The sequence below is a fragment of the Porites lutea genome, chromosome 5 (genome assembly GCF_958299795.1).
Source record: "Porites lutea chromosome 5, jaPorLute2.1, whole genome shotgun sequence".
Taxonomy (NCBI): Eukaryota; Metazoa; Cnidaria; class Anthozoa; order Scleractinia; family Poritidae; genus Porites; species Porites lutea.
The window spans coordinates 32,870,526-32,880,399 of NC_133205.1; the positions used below are offsets into that span (position 1 = coordinate 32,870,526).

Consider the following 9,874-nt stretch of genomic DNA (forward strand, 5'->3'; position numbering starts at 1 on the left):
GCCATTAATACTTTTTCGTCGGTGTTTAGCTTAACTGGTTGTACCTTGGAAAAGCGACTCTCGACTCAGGAAAATTGGATCTAGGTCTAGTTTCAGCGTGCTCTAATGGCATTGAACCATAGGCCGATTTTGGCAGATGAGAAGGTGATAATTTGTGCACTACGTTTCATTCAGTTTGCTGTCTATTCCATGCGATATCCTATCGTTTATCGGACCTCGAAAGAAGTTGTGTTTTGCTAACTATTTAAGTTGTTATGTAAGCCTTAACCAGGCACTCTTTCGCTGAAGTTCACTCAACTTAAAAATTTCTAGACTGAAATGAAACCGGTTTGAAACTTCTCAAAGTCAGATTACTGAATAAATGTTCTAAAATTTGCGTCATTTTAAATTTGGACTCGTTTGGAATGCTTCTAGGGACCATTAGCTTACTGCCCGGCGTCAGATAAACGCTTTTAATCGGCCTTTGAACGAGTTTTATTGTTTTAAATTGCCAACTAGTAGAATGAGTTGATATTTTTGCAAACCCGGTTTTCAAAAATCCAGGTATATTTAAATTAGCATTATTTTTTCAAAGTTATTGTCACTGTTAATGAAATCCAGGCTTTTTGGTGACTAGTTTGAGAAAAGAAAAAAAAAACGTGAGCAGGAGAACATGAGTTAATATGACCAAATGGTAGATGCTAAGTTTGATTTTCATAAGTGTTCATTTCTATTTTGGAAATTTTCGATAGCCCATCCCTAAACCCTAACAGGAAAAACTCGTAGCCCTCCCAAAAAATGCCCTTTCCCCTTCATCATGTGGACCATCTAATACCTCTATTAATGTAATGTGATCATTTACAAACGTATCAGAGTTCGAGGGACATTTCCCTTATGACGTGCTAAGGTGCTCACAATACTGATAAGGGCATATTCGATTGTCCGTACTCAGGACTCGAGGAATACGAAAGTTATGATGTATATATAACACTTGTTATGGCTTTCATTGCTTTGCAATATCATGAATTCTGCTTTTGAAATAAAATACCGTAAAATTCCGAAAATAAGCCCCAGGGCTTATATTTTTCAAAGGCCCTTTTTGAGGGGCTTATTTTTGGAGGGGCTTATTTTCGGAGGGGCTTATCTACGGAGGGAAATTTTCGTTTCAAAATCGATTGGGCTAGCCTTAAAGTTGGAAGTAAATTTACCGTTTTTGCTTTGTGTTACTTTGTATTTGAGCGCAATTTCCAAGTACAAGCCCCCGGGGGGCTTATATTTGGAGAGGCTTATACATGGAGGGACTTATTTTCGGAATTTTACGGTATTCCAAAAACATGTAGCGTTCAAGTGGTTTTTAAAAAAATCATGGTAGAAGATAAGATATTTAAGTTTGTCACAAGTCTTCTGCGTATTCGTATTCCGGAATATCATGAATCAACCACACCCGAAGAAGAAGGAACTACTGTACGTTGCATTTACCCGGATGTAAATACAAGTATAGATATTACCATGATTACTGTGATATTAATAGGCGGGCGTGCAAGCCACGGGAGTCTACCTCGTTTCTCAAAAGCTCGGTTTGTAATACTTCGTTGATGCCTTTAATTTCTTTTTGATAATAATTTAATATAAAATGCTACAAGTCTTCAGACTGCTTGGTGACTTTCCCTTTTTTTGCTGTTGCTAGTTTATGTGCGTGTCCTGCTTTATTTGAGTGGTATATTGGTTTACCGGCGGAACACTTTCATCAACCACTGACAACAGGGACTTTCCCCTTCATTAGCTAAGCGCGTTGCTATTATATATATATATCTTTCTGCAAGAACGACTTGGGTTTACTCAAATACATTTTTCTGTTAAAAATCGACACAGATATGTGCAAAACAACCAAACACCCAGATATTAGGAACTAGTAAGAACTCTGGTAAAAATAGGAACTCGAGCGTCGCCGGTTTCCACCGGAAATCGAAATTTCTCCTTCATCGCGTCGCTTCAAACCATAAACACTCAGGACACAAAACATTACCGAGTCTTACCGTTAGGTACCCCTCTATTTCTTGAAACAGAAATCACAATAAACGGCAGTTTTAGTTTCCATTGCTTATAATTGCTGTTTGTTCAATTCTACCAAGTAAGGGCCCGGCGTGATTAAGTGGTTTACCTGATTGTCAAAATGACACGCTATGATGCATGTATCACGTAGAGGGAAAACCCCCACTCACAAAACCCCTACTCACTTTTCATTTCTGATCTTCCGTCTCACAAACTATAAAACTATCATTCATCTGCTCAGTGCAGACAGTGGTCATCCGTTGGTTGTACAGGGACTTGGACGAAACAGAACCGTGTTTGCAATCTTTGGTGAGTACTTAGGCAGGTATTTTTGACTTTCTAATCAATTCATTCGCGAGATGTAAATGGTTGAATGCTTAAATTCATCCCACCGGTTCTGCAACACGGACCGGAAGGGTCCTAGCTAGAGCGCCAATTTTAAAAAAAGTGAAATGGTTGCGCTGAAATTTTGGAAAAAAAAGTCGATTTGGTCAACCTTAAACCACAATCAAATCAACTCACGCCGTTTCATACCATGAATGAAGATATAATAATTATCCAGATGGGTTTTCAAGTAAATTGGCGCGCGAGGTAAACTCATGTCAGATGCTACACGATAACGACGATGCATCACTCAGAATGGTATCACTGAGAAATGGCTGTGAATAATGGCAGCTTCTGTAGGTCTTAAATTGAAATAAGTTTCTACATTATTTTCGGTCAACAGCAACATTATTTTGACGGAAAATAAAATATTTGCCCTCCGCGTAGGTGTCCACACGGTACGTGTGCGCCAAAATTTACTGTAACGCTGGCCGCATATAAAGTACATAGAAATATTAAATTTGAAAGTTTTAGTGTTCGAAATTTAAGACCAGTAAAAGTTCGTTCGTTTTAGAGAAGCCGTGGAGTAGTTCTAAAAACCGTTGGAGCTTAGAAAATAATTTTTCTCCATTCTATCTAAACCAGAAATTGTTTTAATTAGCATAATGAGCAGCTCTCAAAATCACTATTAATAAAATCCTATCACAAGCCCCACAGATTCCGAAATTTTTCTACGGATTTCTCTAGAATATATGAAGGATAGAACTCGCTTTGGTCTGGTGCAGCGCACTGATCGATCGTTGTCGTTCGCAAATGCAAATGCTCCGCCTTGGTCTAAATACGCTAGTTTCCGTCACGAAACACTTATTATAAGTTACCGTGGGACACCTTTTAAATTTTGCGGGTTCTAATTTTGCGTTTATTTTATTGTTATTGTTTTTTTACCTTCACGTAAAGTTTTGGCAAAAGACGCGCTCATAACCTGGCACTTGGCAACAACATGCTCTCAGCGGGTATCGCAGGTGAAAAAATTAAAGGGACTTTTCCCATGACCTCTTACAGCAAATGGCATATTCAAAGAAAAAGTCTTAGCAAGGAGATTATGGTTACTTAAATTTCCAAACATTATACACTTGAGATACGATTTTCCCTGACGTTTTTTTCGTCATAATTAGCGGAATGAATCCCGGAAATCCGTATATCCCATTAATGCCCTCTTTAATTTAGAATTATATTTCCGGTCAATTCTTGGAAGCGCCATAACACTCTGTTTAAGTTTTATTTTTTTTATTTGCAGATTATTAAGAAATCTTTCCTGAATTCACCATGCTTAGTCAGTACATGTGTGTTTTACCTGATAATGACAAGAAGCCTTTTGATCTTCAATACCTGTGCCCGTCCTGCAGAAATGTGCTGAGAGATCCAATACAAACTAGTTGTGGACACCGATACTGCAGGTCTTGTATAGAGGAGTTGTTAAGGTAATTTTAAGTTCGACCGTCTCCCTCTTAGGTCATAAGACATCGTAAAATACAACAAGCAAAGGCAAATACTAATACGTTACTAAAAGTGGAGTGGGAAGGGGAAACAAGCACGTGGAGCTGCAAAATGAAAAATGGGAGCAAAACTTAACTTGAACAGCAGTAGACTGTGAGTGGTCTCTTATTTTTCTTTGCAAAGTTATTGCACGCGAAACTCAAGCGATAAACAAGGCCGTGTTAAAGCCCGTCCCAATTCCTCATTATTGTAACGTAACGTCGTGGTCTGCAATCATAATAACTAGACGGATTTTAAGCGAAAAGGTTGACTGCAAGCAGTCCAACCCTAGCAGTAACGGGCTCAATTTTCAATTCTAGGTTTTGTTCTCATTTTTTCATTTTCTCTTTCTGCGTGCTTGTACCCCGTTCCCCTTTTAGTAACTTCTGAAATTAAATACGAACTGGAAAATAATCACCTCGTACCATTAGCACAATTTATGTTATTACTTTGTATATGTAAGAAATACTTCACGGACGTTAAGAACCGCCGATGCTGACCTGCCTGTGAAGTACATCTTTACTGAGTTCCAGCCACTTCAAATACTTAATGATCTACACCACGCACATGTCAAAACAACGCGTTGGCATTAATGCTATATCATGGAATTTCACTCAGATAAACATTTTGTTCCTTTTTTTGTTTCGATTCTTGTAAGGTCGTCCTCTGGCAAGTGTTTGGTCGATAACAAACAAATCAAAAGGAAAGAGGTAAATGCTCTCTTGTTAGCTCTTGTTCTTGTTCTCTTGTAAAAGTTTAAAGCTTTAAAGGACGGAAAAGAGCGTTATACATTGCCAACGAATAGAGCAGAAGATTTAGACTCCAGCGTGTAAGAAATAAAGAAAACCCGCTGTTTTAGTGCCAGCAGTATAAGGGCCTACTTTTAATTCAGGCTGAATCGTCTGTAACAAAATAATGTATAGTAAAATCATTTGTTTCTTAGATTTTCGAGGACCATTTTGCAAGACGCGAGATTCTGTCGTTATCAGTCCAGTGTACCAACCACTGCGACGGCTGCGATTGGAGAGGGGAACTGAGACAACTAGAGGTATGTTGTATTACCTCATTGAAAATATTCTGCCGTTTCGTTCTTACTTTAAAAACTAGGAAAACAACAGAACCCTGAGAGTAAATCTACGTTATTACAGTTGACGTAATTGAGTATTGATGTTGTTTCCCCGTACAAGACAGGAACGCTAGGGTCGCATTAAGTCTTGTTGCCTTAATGCTCTTTTTTGAATACCACTCCCTGTAGCTTTGACTATGTACCAGCCTTAAACATTTTACTCCTTTCTTTCACTGCTTAAGGTTCACATGGAAAAATGCTCGTATGCAAAGGTTCAGTGTATGCATTCTGGTTGCGGAGCCCTGGTACCAAGGGACGATTTGCCTCGCCATCTGACTGAAGATTGCAACTTCAGGCAGGTGTTTTGTCAGCTGTGCAAACTGGAGACAACTGCTGACCAGTTAAAGGTAACATTTCTCAATGAGTCTATTAAATTAGGAATTGTATGTCTAGAAAGGGCAGATGATCTACCGCAAAGCTAGCTGCAAGAATTTGCGAATCTTGATTAATCGATGAATCATTTCAATGAATCGATGTATCTCTCGATGAAGGTTTCTCCTTATGACGATATATGCCCTTGAGCATAAGATTATAATGTTCTTATAATTAGTCCAAAGTTTTGCAGGTTTGTTTTCAAGTTGTGTAAATGATATTTAGCCATTGCGTCTTTTTGCAGCAACACCACCAAGCGGACTGTCAGGAATACATCGTAGATTGTCCGAAATGCTTCGCTGTGAAAATGCCACGAAAACAGGTAAACTACGATTAAAGTCAAATTCCACGTAACTGTGTGCATCGGATTCTTCCTTTTCCTTTACTCTTTCATTCACCCACAAGGCTTACTAGCAACTCGACTGATAAAATCAATGGTTGTTTTTATGGTGACTTCGAGCGACCTCTCCTTTTGAAAATTTGTCTGAGTATGTATAGCCTGTGTTCACACTATATTGGATAGCTTTTGCGCCCCCGCGAAAATCATACCGGATAAGGCTTCTGTTCACACACAAGAGCGGTTATGGCAGCGTGATTTCCGTGACACAGCGAAGCTGCGCCGCGCCCATCTCTAAAGCGGATAGTCAAAAGTGGATACCTTTTACTGGCGCTACGAAAAGCTATCCTGTATAGTGGGAGTATAGCCTAAGCTAGTCTGTAGATCAAGATGAGCTATGAATTACATACTAAAAGCTTATACATATTTACATTCTTGGAAGTTCCCGGGGATTCCTTGAACAATTTTGCACGGTGAGAAGGCAAGACTGTGTTCAAACTAAAGGAAATAGAGGATATTACATGACCGCGCAGAGATACGAAATTTCTCTTCGAGTTTTGAAAAATATTTCACGAGTGAGGGCAGCGAACGAGTGAATTTTTTTTTTCAACACGAGAAGAGAAATTTCGTATCTCCAAGCGACCATGTGATGTTGTTGCGTTCAAGGTACGAGAACGCAACCCCTAATTTGTGTTGGGTGTTCTGTACATTATTGGGTGGCCTGTGCAATTAAAAATGGAGGTTTTTTCGAGATTGCATTTGTTGTCGTCGTCGACACACATTTGCCTCGCTTTGAGGCGCTTGCTTGCGTTTTGCCTCACTTTGACGATCTAACTCACGTGGTGATTCATGCGTCCTCAAGCGTTTGCTGAGGTCTTTTATTCTCTCTTCGTAAAGCGTTCATCTCAGTTTTAAAAGTTTTCTGAATCTTCGTAAAGCGTACATATTTCAAGACTTAAATGAAGTTCTACTATCGATTTGTGTTTGCTGAATCTTTCAAAACGTTCATCTTTCAAAAGTTTCGACGGCCGTTGTGCCACAAAGTAAATCTACCGAGTTTTGAAGCTCGGCGGCGCCGTTTCATCACGACTTGTGATATTTTCGGCACCGGACAAACGAACAATTTAGGTCCATGTTACTTATTCGGAAAACTTACAAACAGCCCAAAGTAACTCCACTCAAGTCACTGAAATCAACACACTCGACCAAACTACTGCACTTATTGAGATGGACCATACGATATCACTAGCGTTCAAGGCTTTTTCTTAATTATACGCAGTTTAAATAGAGGTGTCCCTGTAAGAAATCCTTACGTTTAAAATATGCCATGATCAAATTAAAGCCCGGTTTCCATAATGATCGCTACCATCGCTGTGATCGCAGCCGCGATCATATGAAACCACTCTCCAGCGATCGAAACGACAACAATCGCAGGGATATAAAAAGTTCTATCTCAGCGATCGTTGTAGCTGCCATCGCTGGAGAGTGGTTTCCATATGATCGCTGAACTTTTTTTTCTTAGCGATCACAGCGATCACAGCGATCGTAGCGATCATATGGAAACCGGGCTTAATCTATCGTAATAACCATCCGCCCTCCCTCCGCAACACCTGTACGCCTTGAACATATGGAACGCACTCTTCTAAGCTCCGATTACTCCTGGTATTTATTATATAAACACCAATGAAATACCAAACCGTTTTACTTAAATAGTTTTATGGTCTGAAAGGTGTGATTTATAATGAAGCCATAGGTACGGTGATATTTTCACATGTGAAGATATCAAGTTTTCGCGCGAAAGCTCGCTTGGTATTTCATTGTTGTTTATATAATAAAGTAGAATAATATAACGCTTACTGTTAATCTACAACAGCTTTCAAGCCACCTGGATCCTGTCAATGGAGACTGTGAAGCTTTTGAGGCAACTTGTCCGTTCCACATCATAGGATGCCCGGATGAAGAGGTTGGTCTTGTGAACATGCTGTTTTATGTTTGAAAAGCCAAAATTTTCCATGCACAGTATTGCTAAATCCCCTCGTCACTGTAAAATGTAAATAAATACTTATCTCTGTTAATTCAAACTGTATGATAAGCTGCTGGCTTTGGATAAACCGCTTTCCTTGAAACACTTGGTGTTTAGAGAAAATTAGTACAAAGCTCTCATTCAGTTCAATATCGCACTTTTTATAAACAGAAATATGACAACCCCATGTTTTCGTTTTCTTTTTTAATTCATTCATACTTTTCAATTAACTTCAGGCTTTCGGCACAAACTCTTAAAGCCACACGAAATGATGTATAATTCTTCAGTTTTAAGTACCCACACTACCTCTTTCAAATCACCGTATTTATAATCGTTTGAAACTGGTCGCTTGGGACATAACATGACTCAACGAGAAAAATATGATAAATAAATAAAAACAAAATAAGGCCCTTGAACGTAGCTAGGAAACTATATGTTTTATTTTATTTTATTTTTCATTTTTATAGCCAAGAAAGAGAAAAGAAAACAAGGATCATCAGGATAAAATGGTCACAAATCACCTTAACTTTCTCCTGTCATTTGTGCAGCAGCTGTCAAATGTAGTGTATTCCAAGATTGATCATGCAAATACATCAATGGCAAAATATCGACTCTTGGAAACCATGGATACCACAATTCACAATTTGCTACAAAAAGTAGAAAATATCATAGTAGAACAGTCTGACATGTCGGAACTGCTTCAGAGCCATGGTACACGTATTAGTGATGCTGAAAAGAGCATTGAACGCCTTTTAATGGATGATGTTGTACCTGACAGTCCTCCCTTAAATTCCATGCATCGTTGGTCTCAAGCCGATATAAGTCGTGTTTTGCATAGGTTGGACAATGCTGATGCAAAAACAGCCAATCACGAAGTTCTGTTGGTTGAAATAAACGCAATGGTGCAAGAAAAGACCAAACATGTCAGTGCTTTAGAAACTCAGCTTAGAAATGCAAATGACGAAATTAGGAAACTTCAACGTCGAATGGAAACTTTGGAGTATAACTTAAGTCTCAGAAACATCGCTACCGCTGATTTAGAAGAACATATTAGACAGCAGGAGTTTTCGTGCAATGATGGTGTCCTTATTTGGAAGATCACCGATTTTGCAAAGCGCAGGAACGAAGCCATAACTGGCAAACAGGTGTCTTTCTATAGCCCGTGCTTTTACACTAGTCGCCATGGCTACAAAATGCGAGTGCGCATCTATTTAAACGGTGACGGCATCGGTAAGGGAACGCACATTTCACTGTTTTTTGCTGTCATGCGCGGTGAGTACGACGCAATACTCCGCTGGCCATTTCAACAGAAGGTTACACTCATGTTACTTGATCAAAACAATGTAGAACATGTAATCGACGCCTTTAGGCCTGATCGCAACAGTTCATCTTTTCAGAGACCAAGAAGAGAAGTAAACATCGCTAGTGGATGTCCTACATTTTGTTCCTTATCAGAGCTACACAACCACGCCTATGTCAAAGACGACACTATGTTTATCAAAGTTATAGTTGATACCTGCGATATATAAAACCGTTTCTCAAAAAGGTGACAGAATATATTTTGATATTCTTACTATATCTTTCTTGACCTATTTAGCAGTTTAACATGGTGGTTTTATGCAAACGGCCTCCATTGTTTGTAAAGTTTAGATTGGGGCACGAATGAACGGTCAAAATTTCAGTTGCCCATCATTTGTAACAACATTTTACACTTAATAACTGTCCATAATAAGCGGTGATGTAACGAGTAAAATCATTTGCTAAAGTACAAGGGTTCGGTTTGCAATTTCTCCCCAAAATTTCACTTAGGCCCAGTTCACACTAACGCCTTTTCGTTTGAAAATGCATACCTTTGGAAGCGTTAGGGCCTTCCCGGCCACACTAATACGCCTACCGCAGTTCAATGAAAACGCTTCGATCTTAAAACGCTTTTGTAAGTGGATCAAACAAAAACTGAATACATATCGTATTTGTGTCGACGATCAAAAACGGTCAAAAACTCATTAAAATGAAAACGATGACTGAAAATATCGCAGACGCATGTATTTGAGGAAGCGCATATAGTTCAACTTACGTCACAACGTGCAATTTTATCGTTTTTGAACGTTTTAGTTTGGATCAGTCG

At 39.0% G+C, this 9,874-nt stretch overlaps 1 protein-coding gene across 1 annotated transcript; it reads left to right on the plus strand.

The window, feature by feature from the left end:
* Nucleotides 1–2,272: 2,272 nt before the first annotated feature.
* On the plus strand, nucleotides 2,273–9,520 carry LOC140939179 (TNF receptor-associated factor 2-like). The gene is made up of 8 exons (XM_073388745.1): nucleotides 2,273–2,340; nucleotides 3,653–3,836; nucleotides 4,550–4,601; nucleotides 4,835–4,939; nucleotides 5,200–5,364; nucleotides 5,634–5,711; nucleotides 7,600–7,689; nucleotides 8,217–9,520. Exons 2-8 carry the CDS (start codon nucleotides 3,682–3,684, stop codon nucleotides 9,276–9,278), a joined length of 1,707 nt encoding a protein of 568 aa, XP_073244846.1. The 5' UTR covers nucleotides 2,273–2,340; nucleotides 3,653–3,681; the 3' UTR covers nucleotides 9,279–9,520.
* The last annotated feature ends 354 nt before the right edge of the window (nucleotides 9,521–9,874 follow it).

Bases quoted from the DNA above. Each gene is read 5' to 3' on its own strand.
- LOC140939179 (XM_073388745.1), top strand. From the start codon at position 3,682: ATGCTTAGTCAGTACATGTGTGTTTTACCTGATAATGACAAGAAGCCT. The intron at 3,837-4,549 runs GTAATTTTAAGT...GATTCTTGTAAG, and splicing joins TGTATAGAGGAGTTGTTAAG to GTCGTCCTCTGGCAAGTGTT. The intron at 4,940-5,199 runs GTATGTTGTATT...TCACTGCTTAAG, and splicing joins GGGAACTGAGACAACTAGAG to GTTCACATGGAAAAATGCTC.